The 27564-nt window shown below is 45.2% G+C and overlaps 3 protein-coding genes and 3 pseudogenes across 3 annotated transcripts; all 6 read left to right on the plus strand.

The window, feature by feature from the left end:
- The first annotated feature begins 2946 nt into the window (after positions 1–2946).
- Positions 2947–6479, plus strand: LOC148124505 (uncharacterized). The gene has a single exon (XM_087914407.1). It carries the CDS (start codon positions 3233–3235, stop codon positions 5141–5143), a length of 1911 nt encoding a protein of 636 aa, XP_087770533.1. The 5' UTR covers positions 2947–3232; the 3' UTR covers positions 5144–6479.
- Positions 6480–7823: 1344 nt separating this feature from the next.
- LOC148124506 (uncharacterized) lies at positions 7824–10151 on the plus strand (annotated as a pseudogene).
- Positions 10152–11642: 1491 nt separating this feature from the next.
- On the plus strand, positions 11643–14040 carry LOC148124507 (uncharacterized; annotated as a pseudogene).
- Positions 14041–16532: 2492 nt separating this feature from the next.
- Positions 16533–27186, plus strand: LOC113448466 (uncharacterized). The gene is made up of 2 exons (XM_087914406.1): positions 16533–16643; positions 24551–27186. Exon 2 carries the CDS (start codon positions 24736–24738, stop codon positions 26704–26706), a length of 1971 nt encoding a protein of 656 aa, XP_087770532.1. The 5' UTR covers positions 16533–16643; positions 24551–24735; the 3' UTR covers positions 26707–27186.
- Positions 16677–22733, plus strand: LOC148124508 (uncharacterized). The gene has a single exon (XM_087914410.1). It carries the CDS (start codon positions 16987–16989, stop codon positions 18820–18822), a length of 1836 nt encoding a protein of 611 aa, XP_087770536.1. The 5' UTR covers positions 16677–16986; the 3' UTR covers positions 18823–22733.
- On the plus strand, positions 19073–23231 carry LOC148124509 (uncharacterized; annotated as a pseudogene).
- Positions 27187–27564: the final 378 nt, after the last annotated feature.

Below are 27564 nucleotides of genomic sequence, written 5' to 3' on the forward strand. Positions count from 1 at the left end.
TATAAATAAGTTGCTTTTTTTTTCATTTTCTTCAGTGCCATTTTAACTTTGGTCACTAAAGGATTTATTGTAAGTCAAGGACTCTATAGGTCTCGATAAAGGAGAATATTTAGCTCAGGGTTGAAATGTGGTCCAGATTATGCAGTTCAGAGGGTGAATGAAATGTAAGAATCTCAAAACTAAGGCCTCCTTGAGTAGCATAAGAAGGAACAGGCAACCTGGACAGGTGTTGTGGACACATCTTGTTTAACCCCCATCCATACTCTTCCCCAATGTGGTCATTAAAGGGGGGGGCATTGTTAACGGCAACACCGAGTACCTTGGGGAGGGAACATTGTGGGTGACTTAGTGCAGTCCCAGGCCCACCTCTCACCAGCCTTCCTAGGCCTCTGTCCTTCGAGGCACCCCATACTTTGTTTTCCACCCCTCAGGTCCCCACTGGCCTTAAGGTTGCTTCCTCTCCCCTCTCCTATCATTAAAGGTTAATTCTCTGTAGCTCTCCAGAGCTTATAATGTAGAGAGTTGGGCGCTCCATCTTTGGAATCCCTGCAGGCCAGATGGCATCGTCCTTGAAAGGCGGCCATTTTGCAGTGGCCACAATTCATTGCTTGGGTAGCACAGTGCAAAAGCAGAGGGGGGGTTAGGGCTTTACCCTCCAGTCCCCTCATCATCCTGGTTGCTTTTCTCTGCACTTTTTCTAGAGTCTCAGCCTCTTTTTTAATAGTGCGGTGACCAAAACTGGATGCAGTTACTCTAGGTGTGGCCTTACTAAGGTTTTATAGAATGGTATCAGTACCTCCCTTGATCTTGATCAAATCCCTGTTAATGCAACTTAGGATTGCATTGGCGTTTTTGGCTGCCGCTGCACTCTGGACAACACTGAACATCAGCTCAAACAAACAAAACCCCTTGAGAAAAAGCCTATAGCTGAGAAGAAGACTGAGGCAAAGTCCAAGAAAACATAGTTAATTCACAGAAAGTTAAATAGGGTGCATGATCCTGTTGTCTCAGATTTTATGCTTCATCACGAATGTAAAAGGTCATATTAGCCCTTTCAACATGGCAGACTACTCCTCTTTTAAAAGTTTAACAATGCATGTTTTTCCTTTCTTGACTAAGGCTCTTCATTTGCTATGTGAAAACTTGCTTTTTCAGCAACTACATGACAGAGTTCTGAAAGGTTTCTGAAAGCCTTTGAATACATCTGCAACTTTCAAGAAAGTCGAACTCACTTGGGAAAGACTAATGTAACCCATAAATTTGTCACGTATGGAATATTATCTAGAATCAATGTTTTCGGCCGTTCAAACTTCACAATAAGTATGTTGTTCGTGTTTTCAAATCTTTATTAGTTTATCATAGCATAAAATACAAAATATACAGAAAAATAAAAGTAAAGGTAAAATAGTGGCGGAAGAGGGAAGGAGAGAAAAGTGTAGGATAGAGGGAGAAGCATTACTTTCCCGACTCCTTATTGAAAGGAAGTGATCCCAGCACTAGTCAAAGCAGAATCTAAGATGCTTCCAGACATACAGTAATAAAGGGGGTTAGAACCCCTCCCCTTAATTCTAATGTGGATTTAGTCAAACAAAGAACCAACATGTTAATTCCCCCCCACACCCCTTTTCAGGGAACATATCTTATAAGAGGTTCCCAGGAAGTATCTTTCAGAGCTGGAATTTTTATGGTCCCTTCTCCTCTTGCTATCTCTCCAAGAGGCGACAAGTTTCCAGACATCTGGCTCCAGTCCACCAGTTGTATATCATGTACATGTATACAAATTCAATACAAGATTTTAAGATATTCAGGTTAAATCAAAAAGGATTACTTGTATCAATCCCCCCCCTTTCTTCTTCCATTGAAGAATGGCAGATGCACGGATGTGACACAATTTCTGCTTTGCTTCAATTTGTGATTTGTATTTTCTGGTGAGTAAAGAAGCCACTTTACAAATGTAAAAACCCTCTCAAATTCAGGTAATTAATCTCTTTTCAGCTCCATAGCAAACTTGAAGTGATCAAAAACTATCAAGCACTAATTAAAAGGAAGAAGGAAGGAAGCTCGGGTGTTCTCTGGAGCACATCTTCACCCAGCTTCCCTTTCCTAAGAAGGGAAATTGAATGGAGGATTTGGCACGTTTGCTCTTGGAACGCAAGTTTTTATACATTGGCTACAAATAGAGGAAAGACTTCCCCAAGTCCAGGAGCCCTTCTGAAAACCAACTTACCTCTTGGAAGGCACCTTCACTCACATAACTAACAGTCTAGCCTGCATGGATGAGCTCATAAAGCCATCAGGGCTCCCTAGGAGTTAAGAGGTGCCTCTTGGTCCTCACCTGCTCTCCCTGCACCAATCACTAAAGCTGCCCTTTTCTCACCCGTTTGCACCAATGGCAGATTTTTGGAGGTAGACTGCCTCTGTCTAGGCAGGCTCCCCAAAAGTCTCCTGGTCCGCTTCCCACCCCATTTTGCCTTGCTCCAGTTCCCACACCCTTAGGTCCCAAGTCCGCTCCCCTCTATTATCCCGGCCTAGGGGCTGACCCCCATTCCACCGAAAGACACCCTTAGAAAGTATTGTGAGGGGGTGCCAAGTTTGAGGACCGAGAAAGAAATTCTCTCCGAGCGATCCGGGCCAGGAAAGTAAAATCCGCCCTTCCTAGAACAGATTCTGCCAAAGCAAAATGGAGGGGAGCGGGGAGGGGGGAGAAGGGAGCGGAAGGGAGGAGCCAACGCGGGGGAGGAGCCCAGAGGCCGAGCAGCGTGAGGAAGGAGGGGCGGAGCCACGGAGCGGACCCGCCAATGGGGTGGCGCAGATGGCGCCGCATGCAAATATACCCCAGGCCTGCAGGGAAAGTTTTCCTCCCGTCTTTCGTAATCGGGGAAACACACGGGAGCCCCGCCCGCAGTTGCGTCATCAGACGAGCGACGGAAAGAGGTGAGTTGGTTACGCGACGGAAGTGACTGGAGGCAGCTAGGCCGTGAGGGCTGCTGGGAGTCGCACTCTGAGAGACTCTGCTTCGGCCTGGGCTTCCTCTGCAGGGAAAGGGGACGCACCGTGACCCGCCTCCCTTTCTTCCCCTCAGGAGGACGGAGGAGCCCGGCGGAGGAAGGAAGGAGGCTTCGCCCGAGAGGAGGGGGAGAGCGGGCCGCGCGGAGCAGCCCTGCACGGTGCCGGCGCGGCTTCTCCGGGAGACGGCGGGGAAAGGCCGGGAGGCTCCTCGGCTGAAGGAGGGATGAGTCCAGGGGGAGCCTCGGAAAGGGGGCCGCCTGGAGGGCGATGCGGGGAGGAGGAAACGGGCAGAGATCCCGAGACGGGCCTGGAGGACGGAGAGTTCTTCGGAATACCCGGGAATCCCCAGAGCATCCAGGAGGGGGGAAAGAAATATCAGTGCCCGGAATGTGAAAAGTCCTTCAAGACAAATGGATATTTTCAAAAGCATCTAAACATCCACATAGAGAAGAAATTTCAATACCCGGAATGTGAGAAATCCTTCATAATCAATAGACATTTTGAAAACCACCTAGAAATCCACTCATTTAGCAACGCACATAAATGCTTTGAGTGTGGAAAGAAGTTCAATAACAGAGCAGATCTTAATCAACATGAAAGAATTCACACAGGAGAAAAACCTTATAAATGCTTTGAGTGTGGAAAGAGCTTCCGTCACAGGGGCAGCCATGAGAGACATCAAGTAATCCACACGGGAGAAAAACCATTTAAATGCTTTGTGTGTGGAAACTGCTTCCGTCATATGTGCAACCTTAATGTACATCAAAGGATCCACTCCGGAGAAAAACTTCATAAATGCCTTGAGTGTGGAAAGAGCTTCAGACATAGGAGCACCCTTTACGCACACCAAAGAATCCACACAGGAGAAAAACGTCATGAATGCAAAGAGTGTGGAAAGTGCTTCTATAATAGGTACAACCTTAACGTACATCAAAGGATCCACTCCGGAGAAAAACCTCATGAATGCCTTGAGTGTGGAAAGAGCTTCAGACATAGCAGCACCCTTTACACACATCAAAGAATCCACACAGGAGAAAAACTTCATGAATGCAAAGAGTGTGGAAAGTGCTTCTATAATAGGTACAACCTTAATGTACATCAAAGGATCCACTCTGGAGAAAAACTACATAAATGCCTTGAGTGTGGAAAGAGCTTCAGACATAGCAGCACCCTTTACACACACCGAAGAATCCACACAGGAGAAAAAGTTCATGAATGCAAAGAGTGTGGAAAGAGCTTCAGTAACAGCTACAACCTTAATGTACATCAAAGGATCCACTCCGGAGAAAAACCTCATAAATGCCTTGAGTGTGGAAAGAGCTTCAGACATAGCAGCACCCTTTACACACACCAAAGAATCCACACAGGAGAAAAACGTCATGAATGCAAAGAGTGTGGAAAGCGCTTCAGTAATAGGCGCAACCTTAATGTACATCAAAGGATCCACTCCGAAGAAAAACTTCATAAATGCCTTGAGTGTGGAAAGAGCTTCAGACATAGCAGCACCTTTCACACACACCAAAGAATCCACATAGGAGAAAAACTTAATGAATGCAAAGAGTGTGGAAAGTGCTTCTGTAATAGGCGCAACCTTAATGTACATCAAAGGATCCACTCCGGAGAAAAACCTCATAAATGCCTTGAGTGTGGAAAGAGTTTCGGACATAGCAGCACCCTTTACACACACCAAAGAATCCACACAGGAGAAAAACTTCACGAATGCCTTGAGTGTGGAAAAAGCTTCAGACATAGCAGCACCCTTTACACACACCAAAGAATCCACACAGGAGAAAAACCTCATGAATGCAAAGAGTGTGGAAAGAGCTTTAGACATAGCAGCACGCTTGACACACACCAAAGAATCCACACAGGAGAAAAACCTCATGAATGCAAAGTGTGTGGAAAGTGCTTCAGTCTGTTGAGAAGCCTTTCTAGACATCAAAGTACCCACACCGGAAAGAAGCCATACAATTGCCTGGAGTGTGGAAAGAGCTTCAGTCTGAAGGAATACCTTTATAGGCATCATCAAAATATCCACGAGAAACAAAGGAAGCACAAATGCCCAGAATGTGAAAAATCCTTCCAAACAAATGGAGATCTTCAAAGGCATAAAACAGTCCACACAGGAGTATAGAAATATCAGTGCCCCAAATGTGAAAAATCTTTCAAAAGAAGTGACCATCTTCACAGCCGTCTAAGGGTCCACATGGATAACTGAATAAATGTCGAGCGTGGAATGAGCTTCAGTCCTAGGAGCAGCCTTTATAGACATCAAAGGATCCATTTGGAGGAGAAACCAAATAAATGCCTGGAGGGCAGCAAGACCATCGGAAGACTCTGGAATCCCCAAAGGATGCAAAAGGGGGAAAAGAAATATCAATGCCCAGAATGTGACATTTTTATTGTACATGCTAGATCAGGGGTGTCAAACTCAGCTTCATTGAGGGCTGCATCAGGGCTGTATTTAACCTCGGTGGGGCCAGGATGTGTGTGTTTATGGCCGGGGATAGTGGCTCCAGAGTGCTGCTGGAAGCTGCTGGCCTGTGGGAGGTATGGCAATAGTTCAAAAAAAGGGAGCCCAACATGAGATGGATCTTTGAGAATATTTTGAACTTTCTTAAGGCAGCAGGAGCTCTAAAGCTCTTCCAAAGAGGGGAGAGGACAACCCATGATCCTCTGGGCAATAACCTTAACCCTCTGGAGTGCTGTCCTATCTGCCACTGTACAACTGGCAAACCATACAGAGGTGCAGTAAAGATACTCCGTCTGGTGCAGCTGTAGAAGGTCACCAGCAGTTTTCCATTCAGTTGTTTCCTTAGAAGTCTCAGGTAGTATATAATCTCTGCTGGGCCCTTTGGATCAGGGCTGCAGTGTGAGCACCCCAAGTCAGTGAGGTTCTCAGGGTGTTTTTAGACATATGTAGGAAGTTCCCTTGTCAGCTAACAGAACAAACAAGCTGGAAGGGACCTAGAAGGTCTTCTAGTTTAACCCCCTGCTCATGCACGAGGCCTTATTGTCCCAAAGGAGCTTTTCAAGAGGCAACCGGGCTTCATTTTTCATTGAAGAGTTTCACTTCTCTTCAAAGAACCTTCACCAGTTGTGCCATCTCCAGTCAGAGCTGAAAAAGCTTCTAGGATGAGGAGCGAAACGCCTTCAAGGGGAAACCAATAAACACCAGCTGCCTCTTGCAAAAGCACCTTTGGGACAACCCTGACCTGATAGGTGACTGAGACTCTCCAGAAACATCCAGGAGACCTTATAGTCTTCCAGTTATTCCTTTGAAAATATTTAGATTTGTTTCCTTCAAGGTGAATGGTTAATTTTTAGACTTTGATGTTTGTTCTTTTTGATTGATCAAACCACAATGGACTGTCTTTGATCTTAATAAAGGATTGATCAGATAACCTTTATTGTCAAGCTTTCATGTGAACAAACTGGTACCCATTAAAAAATGGGATTCTGATACGATATCAGATCTGTGTATCTGTCATTTCTTCAGTGGAAGAAGAAAAGGGGGAGGGGAGGCTGATAAAGAAATCCTCTCTTGTTGTAACCTTAATAAATTCAATCTTATATCAAATTTGTATAACCCACACATGATACAATGGGGGGAGAAAAGCCAGATGGCCAGAACTTATCACCTCTGAGAGGCACAGCCAGGAGATGAGAAGACCATAAAAATTCCACAGTGAGACGTGTCCTGGGAATCTCTGGAAAAGATCATTCCTTCAGAAGGGGTGGGAGGGAATAAACATACTGGCTTTTGTTTCACTAAATACACATTGAGAGAAAGGGAGGGGTTCTAAACTCCCTTATCTATCCCGGTAGGCCTGAGGGACCTCAGACGCTGCTTTGAACTCCTACAGGAATTGTCTCATCTCGATAAAGGATTCCTTTTGCTATGTTTTGATACGTTTTCAGAAGTTCATTCTAGTTGAGTGAATGGGAAAAGTTCTGTAGCCTGACATGCCTTCTTTCGAGAATATAAATGTACCCATAGACACACATATGCTACACACAGACACACACACTAATCACAGCCCGAAGTTCTTCAGTGGGATGAGATAGTTTATCTTTAATTTGAGAATTGTCATATTTATATCTTCTGTGGGTTCCAATTTGGGAGCTATTTTGGAATATTTTTAAATTGCTGTGCAGATAAATAGTCCTTGACTTATGATTCGCTTAAGGACTGTTCCATCAGTCCTTAAGCGAATCATAAGTCAAGGACTATTTATCTGCTTACGACCGTTCCAGCACGCCCAGGGTCATGTGATCAAATGGCGGCACTGCCAGGGTCACCTTGTTTTGTAACCTTCCCAGCTGGCATCCGACAAAGTCATTGGAGGATTCCCTTCACAAGTTCACAGCTCACTTCACAACTGTCAGTTATGGCAAAAAAAAAGTGGGGCGCAGCCACTGTCAACAACAGAAATGTCCCGCTCAATTCTAACGGTAGATCGGGTACTACCCGTACAGTTTGGGGGCAACAGATCCATCCAATCGTCAGGAACAATCACCCCCAAATACATCCCAGCGACAGCAAGCAGGGTGGAGTCAGCCAGGCACACACACCAGCCCCCAACCCCGGCATCTCCTGGCTCATCCCTCCTTTCCGTCTTCTTTCTGAAGGGCCTCTTGGGAAACCTACAGCAAAGGGGAAAATCCCCTCCAATATTGCCCCCTTCATATAGGCGCCGCGTGCAAACAGGCCTCAGGCCTGCAGAGAGGTTTTCCTCCCGTCTTTCGTAACCAGGGAAACACACGGGAGCCCCGCCCGCAGTTGCGTCATCAGACGAGCGACGGAAAGAGGTGAGTTGGTTACGCGACGGAAGGGACTGGAGGCAGCTAGGCCGTGAGGGCTGCTGGGAGTCGCACTCTGAGAGACTCTGCTTCGGCCTGGGCCTCCCCTGCGGGGGAAAGGGGACGCAGCCGTGACCCGCCTCCCTTTCTTCCCCTCAGGAGGACGGAGGAGCCCGGCGGAGGAAGGAAGGAGGCTTCGCCCGAGAGGAGGGGGAGAGCGGGCCGCGCGGAGCAGCCCTGCACGGTGCCGGCGCGGCTTCCCCGAGAGACGGCGGGGAAAGGCCGGGAGGCTCCTCGGTTGAAGGAGGGATGAGTCCAGGGGGAGCCCCGGAAAGTGGGCCGCCTGGAGGGCGATGCGGGGAGGAGGAAACGGGCAGCGATCCCGAGACGGGCCTGGAAGACGGAGAGTTCTTCGGAAGACCCGGGAATCCCCAGAGCATCCAGGAGGGGGGAAAGAAATATCAGTGCCCGGAATGTGAAAAGTCCTTCATAATCAATGGACATTTTGAAAACCACCTAAAAATCCACTTATTTAGCAACGCATATAAATGCTTTGAGTGTGGAAAGAACTTCAATAAGAGAGCAGATCTTAATCAACATGAAAGAATCCACACAGGAGAAAAACCTTATAAATGCCTTGAGTGTGGAAAGAGCTTCAGACATAGCAGCACCTTTTACACACATCAAAGAATCCACACAGGAGAAAAGCCTCATGAATGCAAAGAGTGTGGAAAGTGCTTCCGTCATATGTGGAACCTTAAGGAACATCAAAGGATCCACTCCGGAGAAAAACCTCATGAATGCCTTGAGTGTGGAAAGAGCTTCAGACATAGCAGCGCCTTTCACACACATCAAAAAATCCACACAGGAGAAAAACTTCATGAATGCAAAGAGTGTGGAAAGTGCTTCTATAATAGGTACAACCTTAATGTACATCAAAGGATCCACTCCGGAGAAAAACCTCATGAATGCCTTGAGTGTGGAAAGAGCTTCAGACATAGCAGCATCCTTTACACACACCAAAGTGTTCACACAGGAGAAAAACTTCATGAATGCAAAGAGTGTGGAAAGTGCTTCGGTAATAGCTTCAACCTTAATGAACATCAAAGGATCCACTCTGGAGAAAAACCTCATAAATGCCTTGAGTGTGGAAAGAGCTTCAGACATATCAGCACCCTTTACACACACCAAAGAATCCACACAGGAGAAAAACGTCATGAATGCAAAGAGTGTGGAAAGCGCTTCAGTGTGTTGAAAAGCCTTTCTAGACATCAAAGTAGCCACACCGGAAAGAAGCCATAAAAATGCCTGGAGTGTGGAAAGAGCTTCAGTCTGGAGGAATACCTTTATAGGCATCATCAAAATATCCACGAGAAACAAAGGAAGCACAAATGCCCAGAATGTGAAAAATCCTTCCCAACAAATGGAGATCTTCAAAGGCATAAAACAGTCCACACAGGAGTATAGAAATATCAGTGCCCCGAATGTGAAAAATCTTTCAAAAGAAGTGACCATCTTCACAGCCATCTAAGGGTCCACATGGATAACTGAATAAATGTCTGGAGCGTGGAATGAGCTTCAGTCATAGAGCATCCTTTATAGACATCAAAGGATCCATTTAGAGGAGAAACCAAATAAAAGCCTGGAGGGCAGCAAGACCATCGGAAGACTCTGGAATCCCCAAAGGATGCAAGAGGGGGAAAAGAAATATCAATGCCCAGAATGTGACATTTTTATTGTACACGCTAGATCAGGGATGTCAAACTCAGCTTCATTGAGGGCTGCATCAGGGCTGTATTTAACCTCGGTGGGGCCAGGATGTGTGTGTTTATGGCCAGGGATAGTGGCTCCAGAGTGCTGCTGGAAGTTGCTGGCCTGTGGGAGGTATGGCAATAGTTCAAAAAAAGGGAGCCCAACATCAGATGGATCTTTGAGAATATTTTGAACTTTCTTAAGGCAGCAGGAGCTCTAAAGCTCTTCCAAAGAGGGGAGAGGGCAACCCATGATCCTCTGGGCAATGACATGAACCCTCTGGAGCGCTGTCCTATCTGCCACTGTACAACTGGCAAACCATGCAGAGGTGCAGTAAAGATACTCCGTCTGGTGCAGCTGTAGAAGGTCACCAGTAGTTTTCCATTCAGTTGTTTCCTTAGACGTCTCAGGTAGACTCTCCAGAAACATCCAGGAGACCTTATAGTCTTCCAGTTATTCCTTTGAAAATATTTAGATTTGTTTCCTTCAAGGTGAATGGTTAATTTTTAGACTTTGACGTTTGTTCTTTTTGATTGATCAAACCCCAATGGACTGTCTTTGATCTTAATAAAGGTTTGATAAGATAACCTTTATTGTCAAGCTTTCATGTGAACAAACTGGTACCCATTAAAAAAAATGGGATTCTGATACGATATCAGATCTGTGTATCTGTCATTTCTTCAGTGGAAGAAGAAAAGGGGGAGGGGAGGCTGATAAAGAAATCTTTTCTTGATGTAACCTGAATATATTTAATCTTATATTGAATTTGTATAACCCACACATGATAGAATGGGGGGAGAAAAGCCAGATGGCCAGAACTTATCACCTCTGAGAGGCACAGCCAGGAGATGAGAAGATCATAAAAATTCCACAGTGAGATGTATCCTGGGAATCTGGAAAAGTTTGTTCTAAAAGGGGGCTGGGGGGGAAATTAGGTATGTCCTGGAAAACTGAAAAAGAGTTCCTTACAAAAGGGGCTGGGGGGAATTAAGATACTGGCTTTTGTTTTATTAAATACACATCGAGTTAAGTGTGGGGGAGCTTCTAAACTCCCTTATGTACCCCTGTAGGCCTGAGGGACCTCAGACGCTGCTTTGAATTCCTACAGGAATTGTCTCATCTCGATAAAGGATTCTTTTTGCTATGTTTTGATACGTTTTCAGAAGTTCATTCTAGTTGAGTGAATGGGAAAAGTTCTGTAGCCTGACATGCCTTCTTTCGAGAATATACATGTACCCATACACACACATATGCTACACACAGACACACACACACTAATCACAGCCCCTTAATCACAACCCAAAGTTCTTCAGTGGGATGAGATAGTTTATCTTTAATTTGAGAATTGTCATATTTATATCTTCTGTGGGTTCCAATTTGGGAGCTATTTTGGAATATTTTTAAAGCACTGTACAGATAGACAGTCCTTGACTTATAATGATTCGCTTAAGGACTGATCAAAGTTCTAGCAGCACTGAAAAAAGTGACCTTGGGCAGTTTCCACAGTTACGACCGTTCCAGCACGCCCAGGGTCATGTGATCAAATGGCGGCACTGTGCCAAGGTCACGTTTTGTAACCTTCCCAGCTGGCATCTGACAAAGTCATTGGAGGATTCCCTTCACAAGTTCACAGCTCACTTCACAACTGTCAGTTATGGCAAAAAAAGTGGGGCGCAGCCACTGTCAACAACAGAAATGTCCCGCTCAATTCTAACGGTAGATCGGGTACTACCCGTACAGTTTGGGGGCAACAGATCCATCCAATCGTCAGGAACAATCACCCCCAAATACATCCCAGCGACAGCAAGCAGGATGGAGTCAGCCAGGCACACACACACACACACCCCAACCCCGGCATCTCCTGGCTCATCCCTCCTTTCCGTCTTCTTTCTGAAGGGCCCCCTTGGGAAACCTACAGCAAAGGGGGAAAATCCCCTCCAATATTGCCCCCTTCATATAGGCGCCGCGTGCAAACAGGCCTCAGGCCTGCAGAGAGAGTTTTCCTCCCGTCTTTCGTAACCAGGGAAACACACGGGAGCCCCGCCCGCAGTTGCGTCATCAGACGAGCGACGGAAGGAGGTGAGTTGGTTACGCGACGGAAGGGACTGGAGGCAGCTAGGCCGTGAGGGCTGCTGGGAGTCGCACTCTGAGAGACTCTGCTTCGGCCTGGGCCTCCCCTGCGGGGGAAAGGGGACGCAGCCGTGACCCGCCTCCCTTTCTTCCCCTCAGGAGGACGGAGGAGCCCGGCGGCGGAAGGAAGGAGGCTTCGCCCGAGAGGAGGGGGAGAGCGGGCCGCGCGGAGCAGCCCTGCACGGTTCCGGCGCGGCTTCCCCGGGAGACGGCGGGGAAAGGCCGGGAGGCTCCTCGGCTGAAGGAGGGATGAGTCCAGGGGGAGCCTCGGAAAGGGGGCCGCCTGGAGGGCGATGCGGGGAGGAGGAAACGGGCAGAGACCTCGAGGCGGGCCTGGAGGACGGAGAGTTCTTCGGAAGACCCGGGAATCCCCAGAGCATCCAGGAGGGAGGAAAGAAATATCAGTGCCCGGAATGTGAAAAGTCCTTCATAATCAATGGACATTTTCAAAACCACCTAAAAATCCACTTATTTAGCAACGCATATAAATGCTTTGAGTGTGGAAAGAACTTCAATAAGAGAGCAGATCTTAATCAACATGAAAGAATCCACACAAGAGAAAAACCTTATAAATGCCTTGAGTGTGGAAAGAGCTTCGGACATAGCAGCACCCTTTACGCACACCAAAGAATCCACACAGGAGAAAAACGTCATGAATGCAAAGAGTGTGGAAAGTGCTTCCGTCATATGTGGAACTTTAATGTACATCAAAGGATCCACTCCGGAGAAAAACCTCATGAATGCCTTGAGTGTGGAAAGAGCTTCAGACATAGCAGCGCCTTTTACACACATCAAAAAATCCACACAGGAGAAAAACTTCATGAATGCAAAGAGTGTGGAAAGTGCTTCTATAATAGGTACAACCTTAATGTACATCAAAGGATCCACTCTGGAGAAAAACCTCATAAATGCCTTGAGTGTGGAAAGAGCTTCAGACATAGCAGCACCTTTTACACACACCAAAGTGTTCACACAGGAGAAAAACGTCATGAATGCAAAGAGTGTGGAAAGTGCTTCGGTAATAGCTTCAACCTTAATGAACATCAAAGGATCCACTCTGGAGAAAAACCTCATAAATGCCTTGAGTGTGGAAAGAGCTTCAGACATATCAGCACCCTTTACACACACCAAAGAATCCACACAGGAGAAAAACGTCATGAATGCAAAGAGTGTGGAAAGCGCTTCAGTGTGTTGAAAAGCCTTTCTAGACATCAAAGTAGCCACACCGGAAAGAAGCCATAAAAATGCCTGGAGTGTGGAAAGAGCTTCAGTCTGGAGGAATACCTTTATAGGCATCATCAAAATATCCACGAGAAACAAAGGAAGCACAAATGCCCAGAATGTGAAAAATCCTTCCCAACAAATGGAGATCTTCAAAGGCATAGAACAGTCCACACAGGAGTATAGAAATATCAGTGCCCCGAATGTGAAAAATCTTTCAAAAGAAGTGACCATCTTCACAGCCATCTAAGGGTCCACATGGATAACTGAATAAATGTCTGGAGCGTGGAATGAGCTTCAGTCCTAGGAGCATCCTTTATAGACATCAAAGGATCCATTTGGAGGAGAAACCAAATAAAAGCCTGGAGGGCAGCAAGACCATCGGAAGACTCTGGAATCCCCAAAGGATGCAAGAGGGGGAAAAGAAATATCAATGCCCAGAATGTGACATTTTTATTGTACACGCTAGATCAGGGATGTCAAACTCAGCTTCATTGAGGGCTGCATCAGGGCTGTATTTAACCTCAGTGGGGCCAGGATGTGTGTGTTTATGGCCAGGGATAGTGGCTCCAGAGTGCTGCTGGAAGCTGCTGGCCTGTGGGAGGTATGGCTATAGTTCAAAAAAAGGGAGCCCAACATGAGATGGATCTTTGAGAATATTTTGAACTTTCTTAAGGCAGCAGGAGCTCTAAAGCTCTTCCAAAGAGGGGAGAGGACAACCCATGATCCTCTGGGCAATAACCGTAACCCTCTGGAGTGCTGTCCTATCTGCCACTGTACAACTGGCAAACCATACAGAGGTGCAGTAAAGATACTCCGTCTGGTGCAGCTGTAGAAGGTCACCAGCAGTTTTCCATTCAGTTGTTTCCTTAGACGTCTCAGGTAGACTCTCCAGAAACATCCAGGAGACCTTATAGTCTTCCAGTTATTCCTTTGAAAATATTTAGATTTGTTTCCTTCAAGGTGAATGGTTAATTTTTAGACTTTGACGTTTGTTCTTTTTGATTGATCAAACCCCAATGGACTGTCTTTGATCTTAATAAAGGTTTGATAAGATAACCTTTATTGTCAAGCTTTCATGTGAACAAACTGGTACCCATTAAAAAATGGGATTCTGATACGATATCAGATCCGTGTATCTGTCATTTCTTCAGTGGAAGAAGAAAAATGGGTGGGGGGGAGCCTGATAAAGAAATCTTTTTTTGATGTAACCTGAATATATTTAATCTTATATTGAATTTGTATAACCCACACATGATAGAATGGGGGGAGAAAAGCCAGATGGCCAGAACTTATCACCTCTGAGAGGCACAGCCAGGAGATGAGAAGATCATAAAAATTCCACAGTGAGATGTGTCCTGGGAATCTCTGGAAAAGTTTGTTCTAAAAGGGGGCTGGGGGGAAATTAGGTATGTCCTGGAAAACTGAAAAAGAGTTCCTTACAAAAGGGGCTGGGGGGAATTAAGATACTGGCTTTTGTTTTATTAAATACACATCGAGTTAAGTGTGGGGGAGCTTCTAAACTCCCTTATGTATCCCTGTAGGCCTGAGGGACCTCAGACGCTGCTTTGAATTCCTACAGGAATTGTCTCATCTCGATAAAGGATTCCTTTTGCTATGTTTTGATACGTTTTCAGAAGTTCATTCTAGTTGAGTGAATGGGAAATGTTCTGTAGCCTGACATGCCTTCTTTTGAGAATATACATGTACCCATACACACACATATGCTACACACAGACACACACACACTAATCACAGCCCCTTAATCACAACCCAAAGTTCTTCAGTGGGATGAGATAGTTTATCTTTAATTTGAGAATTGTCATATTTATATCTTCTGTGGGTTCCAATTTGGGAGCTATTTTGGAATATTTTTAAAGCACTGTACAGATAGACAGTCCTTGACTTATAATTATTCGCCTAAGGACTGATCAAAGTTCTAGCAGCACTGAAAAAAGTGACCTTGGGCAGTTTCCCCACTTACGACCGTTCCAGCACGCCCAGGGTCATGTGATCAAATGGCGGCACTGTGCCAGGGTCACCTTGTTTTGTAACCTTCCCAGCTGGCATCCGACAAAGTCATTGGGGGATTCCCTTCACAAGTTCACAGTTCACTCCACAAAACTGTAGAATATGACCTGTCAGTTATGGCAAAAAAAGTGGGGCGCAGCCACTGTCAACAACAGAAATGTCCCGCTCAATTCTAACGGTAGATCGGGTACTACCCGTACAGTTTGGGGGCAACAGATCCATCCAATCGTCAGGAACAATCACCCCCAAATACATCCCAGCGACAGCAAGCAGGATGGAGTCAGCCAGGCACACACACACACACACCCCAACCCCGGCATCTCCTGGCTCATCCCTCCTTTCCGTCTTCTTTCTGAAGGGCCCCTTGGGGAACCTACAGCAAAGGGGGAAAATCCCCTCCAATATTGGCCCCCCTTCATATAGGCGCCGCGTGCAAACAGGCCTCAGGCCTGCAGAGAGTGTTTTCCTCCCGTCTTTCGTAACCAGGGAAACACACGGGAGCCCCGCCCGCAGTTGTCAATTTGGCACAGCCAGGAGATGAGAAGACCATAAAAATTCCACAGTGAGATGTGTCCTGGGAAACTCTGGAAAAGATCATTCCTTCAGAAGGGGTGGGAGGGAATAAACATACTGGCTTTTGTTTCACTAAATACACATTGAGAGAAAGGGAGGGGTTCTAAACTCCCTTATCTATCCCGGTAGGCCTGAGGGACCTCAGACGCTGCTTTGAACTCCTACAGGAATTGTCTCATCTCGATAAAGGATTCCTTTTGCTATGTTTTGATACGTTTTCAGAAGTTCATTCTAGTTGAGTGAATGGGAAAAGTTCTGTAGCCTGACATGCCTGCTTTCGGGAATATACATGTACCCATACACACACATATGCTACACACAGACACACACACACTAATCACAGCCCGAAGTTCTTCAGTGGGATGAGATAGTTTATCTTTAATTTGAGAATTGTCATATTTATATCTTCTGTGGGTTCCAATTTGGGAGCTGTTTTGGAATATTTTTAAAGCACTGTACAGATAGACAGTCCTTGACTTATAATGATTCGCTTAAGGACCGATCGAAGTTCTAGCAGCACTGAAAAAAGTGACCTTGGGCAGTTTCCACACTTACGACCGTTCCAGCACGCCCAGGGTCATGTGATCAAATGGCACTGTGCCAAGGTCACGTTTTGTAACCTTCCCAGCTGGCATCCGACAAAGTCATTGGAGGATTCCCTTCACAAGTTCACAGCTCACTTCATAACTGTAGAATACGACCTGTCAGTTATGGCAAAAAAAAAAGTGGGGCGCAGCCACTGTCAACAACAGAAATGTCCCGCTCAATTCTAATGGTACCTGTACAGTTTGGGGGCAATAGATCCAATCGTCAGGAACAATCACCCCCAAATACATCCCAGCGACAGCAAGCAGGATGGAGTCAGCCAGGCACACACACACACACACCCCAACCCCGGCATCTCCTGGCTCATCCCTCCTTTCCGTCTTCTTTCTGAAGGGCCCCCTTGGGAAACCTACAGCAAAGGGGGAAAATCCCCTCCAATATTGCCCCCCCTTCATATAGGCGCCGCGTCCAAACAGGCCTCAGGCCTGCAGAGAGTGTTTTCCTCCCGTCTTTCGTAACCAGGGAAACACACGGGAGCCCCGCCCGCAGTTGCGTCATCAGACGAGCGACGGAAAGAGGTGAGTTGGTTACGCGACGGAAGGGACTGGAGGCAGCTAGGCCGTGAGGGCTGCTGGGAGTCGCACTCTGAGAGACTCTGCTTCGGCCTGGGCCTCCCCTGCGGGGGAAAGGGGACGCAGCCGTGACCCGCCTCCCTTTCTTCCCCTCAGGAGGACGGAGGAGCCCTGCGGAGGAAGGAAGGAGGCTTCGCCCGAGAGGGGGGGAGAGCGGGCCGCGCGGAGCAGCCCTGCACGGTGCCGGCGCGGCTTCCCCGAGAGACGGCGGGGAAAGCCCGGGAGGCTCCTCGGCTGAAGGAGGGATGAGTCCAGGGGGAGCCCCGGAAAGGGGGCCGCCTGGAGGGCGATGCGGGGAGGAGGAAACGGGCAGAGATCCCGAGACGGGCCTGGAAGACGGAGAGTTCTTCGGAAGACCCGGGAATCCCCCGAGTATCCCCAGGAGGGAGGAAAGAAATATCAGTGCCCGGAATGTGAAAAGTCCTTCAAGACAAATGGATATTTTCAAAAGCATCTAAACATCCACACAGAGAAGAAATTTCAATGCCCGGAATGTCAAAAATCCTTCATAATCAATAGACATTTTGAAAACCATCTAAAAATCCACTCATTTGGCAACCCGCATAAATGCTTTGAGTGTGGAAAGAATTTTAATAACAGAGCAGATCTTAATCAACATGAAAGAATCCACACAGGAGAAAAACCTTATAAATGCTTTGAGTGTGGAAAGAACTTCCGTCACAGGAGCAGCCATGAGAGACATCAAAGGATCCACACGGGAGAGAAACCATTTAAATGCTTTGTGTGTGGAAAGTGCTTTAGTCATAGGTGCAACCTTCATGTACATCAAAGGACCCACACAGGAGAAAAACCACATAAATGCACAGAGTGTGGAAAGAGTTTTCGTCAGAAGAGTTATCTTTATATACATCAGAGGATCCATTCTGGAGAGAAACCGTATAAATGCAAGGAGTGTGGAAAGCGATTCAGTCAGAGGTGCCACCTTGTAATACATCAAAGAGTCCACTTGAGAGAGAAACAGCAAAAACGCCTCGGGAACCCCCAAGGATTCCGTGAAGGAGAAAAACAATATCAATGTACAGAATGTGAAAAATCTTTCAAAAGAAAGGCAGACCTTAAAAGCCATCTAAGGATGCACACTGGAGAGAGACCATTCAAATGCCTGGAGTGTGGAAAGAGCTTCAGTCTGAGTGGAAACTTTTACAAACATCAAAGAATTCACTCAGGAGAAAAACCATATGAATGCCTGCAGTGTGGAAAGAGCTTTACAGAGGGTTCAGCACTCCAATGTCATAAAAAAATCCATACTGGAGAGAAACCGTATAAATGCCACGAATGTGGAAACCACTTCAGTTCAAGAAAAGACCTGTGTAGACATGAAATGATTCACACAGGAGAAAAACCTCATAAATGTCTGGAGTGTGGAAAAAGCTTCAATCGGACAGGGAATCTTTACATACATCAAAGAATCCACTCAGGAGACAAACCTCATAAATGCCTGGACTGTGGCAAGGCTTTCTCTTCAAAGAGAAACCTTGATTCACATCAAAGAATCCACTCAGGAGAAAAACCATATAAATGTCTGCAGTGTGGAAAGAGCTTCAATCAGAGGGGAAACCTTTACATACATCAAAAAATCCACTCAGGAGACAAACCATTTCAATGCCTGGATTGTGGCAAGGGTTTCTCTTCAAAGAAAACCCTTGATTCACATCAAAGAATCCACTCAGGAGACAAACGACACAAATGTCTGGAGTGTGGAAACAGCTTCAGTCGGAGGGGAAGCCTTTACATTCATCAAAGAATCCACTCAGGAGACAAACCATTTCAATGCCTGGATTGTGGCAAGAGTTTCTCTTCAAAGAGAAGCCTTGATTCACATCAAAGAATCCATACTGGAGAAAAACGATACAAATGTCTGGAGTGTGGAAACAGCTTCAGTCGGAGGGGAAGTCTTTACATTCATCAAAGAATCCACACTGGAGAAAAACCATATAAATGTTTGGAGTGTGGAAATAGCTTTAGTCGGAGGGGAAGCCTTTACATTCATCAGAGAATCCACACTGGAGAGAAACCATATAAATGTTTGGAGTGTGGAAACAGCTTTAGTAGGAGGGGAAGCCTTTACATTCATCAAAGAATTCACACTGGAGAGAAAACCTAGAATCACCATAAAATTGTGTTTCCCGGAAAATAAGCCCTAGTGGTTATTTTGGGGTCCAAAAGAAAATAAGGCTGGATGTTATTTTGGGTGGAACATGATAAATGCAATCAGGGTGGAAAAGAGCTTTACTAAGGATGCAAATCTCTGTCATCATTAAGGAATCCACACAGGAGAAAAATCACATAAATTCCTGGACTGAGGGAAAAGTTCAGATCAAAGCAGGACCTGTATTCCCATCAAGGAATCGAACATGAGGAAAAACGTTTTATATGCTTTGAGTGTGGAAAGAGCTTTACTGATGATGGACTCCTTCATCGACATGAATGGATTCACATGGGGAGAAATGCTAAATGTGCCTGAGTGTGGAAAGACCTTCAGTCAGATATGTGCCTGAATAATTCAGTTCAATTGGTTCAGTCAAGTGTGATTAGACCTACAAGGAATTTGCTTCCGGTGCTGAAGCTCTCAGTGTACACACAAAACAACAGAGTAATGATAACAGAAAAACAGAACAGTGGATGGGAGCTTGAAGGCCTTCTAGTCCAACCCCCCATTTAAAGCAGTAGACCCCCTATACCATTCAAGAGGCCATTCAACTAGTTAATTGTTTTCACTGCTAGGAAATTACTCCTTAGTTCTAGGTTGCTTCTCTCCTTCATTAGTTTCCATCCATTGTTTTTTGTTGTCTTGTGCTTTGGAAAATAGGTTGACCCCCTTATCTTTGTGGCAGCCCCTCAAATACTGGAACACTACTATCATGTCACCCCTAGACCTTCCTTTCAGAATCACCAGAATAGCATCACAAGCAGAATAGAAAATCAGAGCTGGAAGGAACCTTGGAGGTCTAGTCCAGCCCGCTGCTGAAGCAGGAGACCCTATACAATTTGAAACAAGTGGCTGTTCAGTCTATTGTCAAAAACATCTAGTGATGAAGCACCCACAACTTCAGAAGGCAAGCTGTTCCACTGGTTAATTGTCATATATTGGAACAGTGTCATCCAGTCACCTGGTCCTTCTTATCTCTAGACTAGCCATATCCAGTTCCCGCTACAATTCTTCATATGCTTTAGTCTCCAGGCCCTTAATCCTCCTAGTTGCTCTTTGCACGTTTTCCAAAGTCTCAACAACTTTTCATAATGTGGTGACCAAAATTGAATGTAGTATTCAGATGTAGCTTTACTAAGATTTTATAGAGTGGTGTTAATACTTTATGTCATGTTGATTCTGTGCCTCTGTTCATGCAGCCAAATATTCCCCCAGCAAGAAAAACCATTGAGAAAAAGCCTGGAACAGAGAAGACTGAGGCAAAGTCTAAGAAAGAAAGTTGATTCACATCAAGTTTAAATGCATGATCCAATTGCCTCAAATTTTAAGCTTCACCGCTAATTTAATGACATATTACCCCTTTTCACTTGGCCATCTACACCTCTTAAGTTTAAGAATACTTGTTTTTCCCTTCCTGACTAAGGCTCTTTATTTGGTATGTGAGAACTTGCTTTTTCAGCGACTACACCACATAGGATTCTGAGTGTCTTTGAATACATCTGCACCTTTCAAGAAAGACACAAACCCAGATGGGAAAAACTAAGACGTAAATTTGTCACGTCTGGCGTTTTATCTGGAATCAATGTTTTCTGCTGTTCAAACATCACAAGCAATCAGTGCATTTTATTGTTTGTTTTTTCAATTTTTATTAGTTTATCACAGCATAAAATACAAAATATAAAGAAAAATACAAGTAAAGGTAAAATACTGGAAGAGGAGAGAACAGTGTAGGGTAGAGGAGAAAGCATTAATGTCCACCACTCCGTTTGATGCAGAATAACACTTCAGCCTTTTACTTTTATATAATACATACCTTCTGTAGCATCAAATCTAATAGGCAAATCCCAAAATCAAAGATTTCTTTGCATCATAAGCACAAAGTCCAAAAGTGGTTTCCAAGTAGAAACAGAATTATGTTTTCTTGAGTAAAAGGTGTATTGTTTGGTTTTAGCATTTCTTTCTCTCCATGTATCTTTTAGATTTAATTAATCAACCATTTTAAAACAGGATTTTGGGAGAGTCTTTCTGTTTTGCTTTGTTGGTGGACTTGTGCGGACGCTAGAAAATACTGGACCAAAATCCACATGTGGTTGGAAAAAATGACAAAAAAACATATAGATTTTAAACCAGAGATATTTTTATTGGGAATTTTACCTGATACATATAGCAAAGACTTGAAATACCTGATTCTAAATGTATTAACAGCAGCTAGGATTGTATTTGCTAAAAATTGGAAAAATGAGAAAACACCATCACAGGAGGAAATCATTAAGAAAATATTGGAATGTGCTGAAATGAGTAGATTGACATTTCAAATTAGAGAACAAGAGGATAAACAATTTTATAAAATTTGGGACCTTTTCTATCAATGGTTAGATAATAAAATACAATAATAAAATACATAGAATTTTAGAAAATAATAAATATATAAAGATGGTTTTTTTTCTTTTTTTAATGATATCTACAGAATGTTTTTAGGATAGATTTGGGAGGATTATATGAATTGTTATAAAATAAACTAAGTAAACTATGGTTATCTCATAAAATGAATGAATAAAATTATTGTCAAATGATTAATAATGATACTAGGGTATTCAATTTTTGATTGATAATATGAGCCATTATGCAATGTAACTAACTGAAGACTACGGAATGGATGCACAAAAAAATTTGTAAACCAACCGGCACACTGCTTGTATATTTACGGAAGAAAGTTTGATGTTTTTATGTTTTGTTTATGTTTGTCTTTAATAATCAGTAAAATTTACACACAAAAAATTATGTTTTCTTTAATTGGTGCATTTAGCTACCTCTGTTAACTTCATCAACTTTTGCAGCCATTTGTCCAATGAGGGAATTTGTTTGATCATTTGCTTACTGATGTGTCACTTGTACTGAATATTATATTTCTTTATACCCTGTGAAAAAAAAACATGACCCCTCCCTTAATCAGCAATTTTTGCTTTGCTTGAATTACTTGATTTGTATTTGTATTTCCAGGCGAGCAAAGAATCCCCTTTACAAAGGTAAAGGTCTCCCAAAACGGAGGTAATTAGTCTCTTCAGCTCCACACCAAACTCGGAGTGCCTGGGGTTACAAGCAACATCCCACATGATTAAAAACTATCAAGCACTAATTAAAAGGAACAAGGAAGGGAGCTGAGTGTTCTCTTAGAGCACATCTTCACCCAGCTCCCCTTTCCTAAGAAGGGAAATTGAGTTGAGGAATTTGCGTTTTCGCTCTTGGAATGCAAATTTTATAAACTGGCTACAAATAGAAGATTTCCCTGAGCGCTTAGACTTATACACCACTTTATAGTGCTTTCCAGCCCTCTTAAGTGGTTTTACAGAACCAGCCCCCAACAATCTGGGTCCTCATTTTACCCACCACAGAAGGCTGGGTCAACTTTGAGCCTGGTGGGATTCAATCTGCCAAATTGTAGGCAAATGTCTGATAGTCAGCAGAAGTAGCCTGCATTACTGCACTCTAACCACTGGGCCACCGAGGCTCTTCATTCTCATAGCTGGCAGTAACTGCATGGATGAGGCCACCCCATTTTGCCCTCCTCCTGTTCCCATGTCCACTCCCTCTATTCCTTCAGTCAGAGGGGAAGCCTTTGTAAACATCAAAGGATCTACTGGAGAGAGAAACTGAATAAATGCCTGGAGGGTGGAGGATCCTTTTGGGGATCCCCAAAGGATCTAGGAGGAAGGAAAGATACTTCAGTGCCCAGAATGTGAAAAATCCTTCAAAAAGAAACTGAAATCTGGAAAGCCATCTAAGGATCCATTCAGGAGGGAAGCCATAGGAAAGTCCAGGATGTGAAAAATCCTTCGAAACAAGACATTTTGAAAACCACCTAAAAAATCACTCAGTTGGAAACCCATATGAATATTTTGAGTGTGGAAAGAACTTCAATCAGAGAGGAGATCTTGATCAACATCAGAGAATCCACACAGGAGAAAAACCTTATAAATGCTTTGAATGTGGAAAGAGCTTCAGTCATAGGAACAGCCTTTATGTACATCTAAGAATCCACTCAGGAGAGAAACTATAATGCCTGGAGTGTGGAAAGTGATTTACTGATGGCGGAAACCTTTATAAGCATCAAAGTATTCACACGGGAGAACAACGCTATAAATGCCTCAAGTGTGGAAAGAGTTTTACTATACCTGGACGCCTTTATGACCATCAAAGGATTCACACTGGAGAGAAACCCTATACATGCATGGAACGTGAAAGCAGCTTCCTTAGTAAAACAGCCCTGTATAGTCATCAAAGGATGCACACGGGAAAAACCATATAAACGCCTGCATTGTGGAAAGAGCTTCAGTCAGACAAGACACATCAAAGAGTCCACATAGGAGAGAAACACCTGGAGTGTGGAAAGAGCTTAAGTGAGAGAACAGACACAAGATACTTGCTGAGGTGGGTTCAAAGGCCGCCATTTCCCCTCCATGGAGACCTTGGGGTGAGGCTGCTCCCAAGGGAAGACCCAGCAGCCAAGGAGGAAACTTCCTGCAGTGTCACGATGCAGACTGTAGCCTCTTGTCGTCGCTTCCTTAATGCCCCGTGCAAGAATATAAATCTCACATGATTTTGGCTGTCTTCACCTCGCCCCTTTGTCCCCCTGGAGATACACGAAACTCACCGTATCTGAAGGAGGGGAATGGAATTCACGATTTCAAGTGTGGGGAATGTATGTATGCATTGGATTTATACAAGCAGAAGCTTCAACAAGAGCAGAAAAAGAGCCCCCCAAGGTGTCTGGGATCCCATCCGGCCCCCCTGGAGACGCTCCCTCCTCTCCCCGGTCGGGGTTGTTTGTCCCAAAGGCGCTTTTCTTTCAAGGGGCAGCTGGACTTTTTGGGAGGCGTCTCGCTCCTCATCCCAGAAGCTTCCTCACTTCCGACTGGAGGTGTCAGAGGCCGAGGGGCCCACATATCGAGAAGGGGGGGGGTCCTGGCGCGATTCCCCCGTCAGATTTGCAAAGGGGTCCTGGGGGGAGCTCGCTGCCTGGAGGCCACGGAGGAGCCTGGCCGGAGCCCCCCAGGAGGAAGCGGAGCCCCTTCACAGCTCCGCCTGCCTGGACGCCCCCCGCCCCCCCGCCTTGCCTAGGGGGACCCCGGAGAGGAGGGAGGGGGAAAGCCGCAGCCCCAGAAGGGCCCCTCGAGCTCCGCCAGACCGGATGCGGAAGAGGGGAGAAGACCGGACCCCCAAAATCAAAGGGAGCCCCCCGCCTCAACTCCGCGCGGGACCAGGGGAGACCCTCGGCACAGCGCAGGCGCGCTCTGGCTCACTGCAGGAAGTCGGCCGCCGATTGGCCGCTCTGGGGAGGGCGGCGATTGGCAGGAGGACCCCTTGGGGCGGGTCCCTACACGCTAAAGTGGAGGAGAAAAGTTCCGGAAACAAAAGGGGAACGAGCGAGCTTCCCAAATCGGCGATAGAAGAGCCCGGATGTAGGTAGGAGGAAGAGGCGGAGCTTGGCCGGAAAAGGAGGAAGGCCGCTCTGGCCCTTACTTTCGGAATCAGGCGAACTTACGCCCACGGTCGAGTGCAGGTAGGGCGCAGGGGATGCTGGGAGTCTCAGTCTGGGTGGGTCTCTTTCGGGTCCGCAGGAAGTAAAGGCTTCGGCCTGGGGAAGGGAACGTCGCTGTGACCCGCCTCTCTTTCTTCCCCTCAGGAGGACGGAGGAGCCCGGCGGGGGAAGGAAGGAGGCACCGCCCGAGAGGAGGAGGAGAGCGGGCCCGCGGAGCAGCCCTGCCCGGTCCCGGCGCAGCTTCCCCGGGAGACGGCGGGGAAAGGCCGGAAGGCTCCGGGGCTGATGAGCCCAGGGGAACCCCGGGAAAGTGGACTGCCCAAAGGGCGATGCGCGAAGAAGGAAACGGGAGGAGGGTCCTTCGGAATCCCCAGAGGATTCAGGAGGGAGAAGAGGAATATCAATGCCCGGAATGTGAAGAATCCTTCAAAAGAATTGACTATCTTGAAACCCATCTAAGGACCCACTCGGGAGAGAAACCTTATACGTGCCCAGAGTGTGGAAAGAGCTTCAGTCAGAGGGGAAACCTTTCTAGACATCAAAGGATCCATTTGGGAGAGAAACTTTATAAATGCTGGGAGGATGGAGAGTCCTTCGGAAGATCCGGGAATCCCCAAAGGATCCAGGAGGAAAGAAAGAGATATCAGTGCCCAGAATGTGAAAAATCTTTCAACAGAAACAACAATCTTCAAAGGCATCTAAGAATCCACTCATTGGGAAAGCCATTTCAATGCTTTGAGTGTGGAAAGAATTTCAATCTGACAAGAGAGTTTATGGAACATCAAAGGATCCACACAGGAGAAAAACCTCATAAATGCCTGGAGTGTGGAAAGAGCTTCAGATATAGCAGCAGCCTTTATACACATCAAACAATCCACACAGGAGAAAAACCACACAGATGCTTGGAATGTGGAAAGAGCTTCAGTCAGAGGAGCAGCCTTTATACACATCAAAGAATCCACACAGGAGAAAAACCTCATAAATGTCTGCAGTGTGGAAAGAGCTTCAGTCAGACCAGCAGCCTTTACAGACATCAAAGGATCCACTCTGCAGAGAAACTGAATAAAAGTCTGGAGGGCAGAGGGTCCTTCAAAAAACCTGGGAATCCCCAGAGGATCCAGGAGGGAGGAAAGAAATATCAGTGCCCGGAATGCGAAAAATTCTTCAGAACAAATAATGTACTTGAAGACCATCTAAGAATCCATGCAGAAGAGACATCACATAAATGCTTGGATTGTGGAAAGAGCTTCAGGCAAAGTGAACATCTTTATAGACATCAAAGGATCCATTGCAGAGAGAAGCCATACAAATGCCTAAAGTGTGGAAAGAGCTTCAACATGGAGGAAAACCTTTATAGACATGGAAGTATTCATACTGGAGAGAAACTGAATAAGTTCCTCAAGGATGGAGAGTCCTTTGGAAGACCTGGGAGTCCTCAAAGGGTCCACAAGAGAGGAAGGAAGCACAAATGCCCAAAATGTGAAAAATCCTTCAAAAAATATGGAGATCTTCAAAGGCATATAACAGTCCACACAGGAGTAAGGAAATATCAGTGCCCCGAATGTGAAAAATCTTTCAAAAGAAGTGACCATCTTCAAAGCCATCTAAGGATCCACACGGGAGAGAAACTGAATAAATGTCTGGAGTGTGGAATGAGCTTCAGTCATAGGAGCAGCCTTTATAGACATCAAAGGATCCATTTAGAGGAGAAACCAAATAAATGCCTGGAGGGCAGCAAGACCATCGGAAGACTCTGGAATCCCCAAAGGATCCAAGAGGGGGAAAAGAAATATCAATGCCCAGAATGTGAAAAATCCTTCAAAACAAATAAAGAACTGCAAAGGCATATAACAGTCCACACAGGAGAAAGGAAATATCAATGCTGGGAATGTAAAAAATCCTTCAAAAGAAGTGACCATCTTCAAAGCCATCTAACAATCCACACAAGACAAAGGAGATATCAATGCCCAGAATGTGAAGAATCCTTCAACAGAAATGAAGATCTTGAAAGGCACCTAAGAATCCACACAGATGGAAACCTACATAAATGCCTGGAATGTGGAAAGAGCTTCAATTGTAAAAGCAACCTTTATACACACCAAAGAATCCACACAGGAGAGAAACCATATAAATGCCTGGAGTGTGGAAAGAACTTCACTCAGGCGGGCAACCTTTATGTACATCAAAGACTCCATTTACAGAAACCATACCAATGTGGGAAATGTGAAAAATGCTTCAAAAATATTCAAATCCTTGAAAAACATCTAAGAATCCATAAGCCATGTATACACATTGAATGATTCACACTGGAGAAAAACCGAATCAATGCCTGGAGTGTGGAAAGAGCTTCAGTTGGAGAAGTGCATCAAAGAATCCATTGAGAATAAAAAAAATGTTTTTTTTTTTTAATTTTTATTGTTTTTAAGACAAACCTAGACAAACACAACATAAAAACATCGAACCATCTTCCCTATATGTAGAGTTGTAATTGCAGGAATGTTCCAATCTTGGATGGCAAACCTCAGAAAAAGAATGTTTCCAAGCAAATACAACTCAGGTAAACGAAGTCACTAATCTAAAGGAGGATTAGAGAGAGGAAGTAAACATATGTTAGACTTTAACTAGAGACAATTAATTGTATGGATTACTGTGCTAAACAGTAACAAAAGTTAAGCAGTAACCAAAGTTAACTAGTGATGGAGGATAACTAAAAATGTGTATAAATGCAAGACTAGACTCCAATAAAGATCATCATGATTCAGTTGTTCATGATCAAACAACTCTACTGCCTCTTCATTACAAGTGGCACATGAACAGGGACCCTCTTACTTCGTCCGGCAAAGATTTGGTGCACCTTCAACCCTTTGTGGTTTCTTCAACCTTTTGGTTTCTGTAAGTATGGGGTCTTCACTTTCTGAGGAAGAAAGGAAGCATGTAGATCAATTGGGCTATTTGTTGAAGAAAAATAATACCGAGGTACCACAGAGAAATCTCTGAAGGCTGGTCCAGGAGTTTGCAGCTCAGTGCCTATGGTACCCAGAAAAGGGGTTTTTAAAATTAACTGATTGGGAATGTATAGAGAAAACATTGCATACTGAACTTCGAGCAAAAATAGAAGTTTTGCATGTGTGGCACTTATGTAGGCATGCAATTGAAAA

Source organism: Pseudonaja textilis, chromosome 17 (genome assembly GCF_049901715.1).
Source record: "Pseudonaja textilis isolate UNSWEBS1 chromosome 17, rPseTex1.2, whole genome shotgun sequence".
NCBI classification, from domain to species: Eukaryota; Metazoa; Chordata; class Lepidosauria; order Squamata; family Elapidae; genus Pseudonaja; species Pseudonaja textilis.

What these genes read in the sequence shown, in the direction of transcription:
- LOC148124505 (XM_087914407.1), top strand. Translation starts at nt 3,233, where the DNA reads ATGAGTCCAGGGGGAGCCTCGGAAAGGGGGCCGCCTGGAGGGCGATGC.
- LOC148124508 (XM_087914410.1), top strand. Translation starts at nt 16,987, where the DNA reads ATGCGGGGAGGAGGAAACGGGCAGAGATCCCGAGACGGGCCTGGAAGA.
- LOC113448466 (XM_087914406.1), top strand. Translation starts at nt 24,736, where the DNA reads ATGCGCGAAGAAGGAAACGGGAGGAGGGTCCTTCGGAATCCCCAGAGG.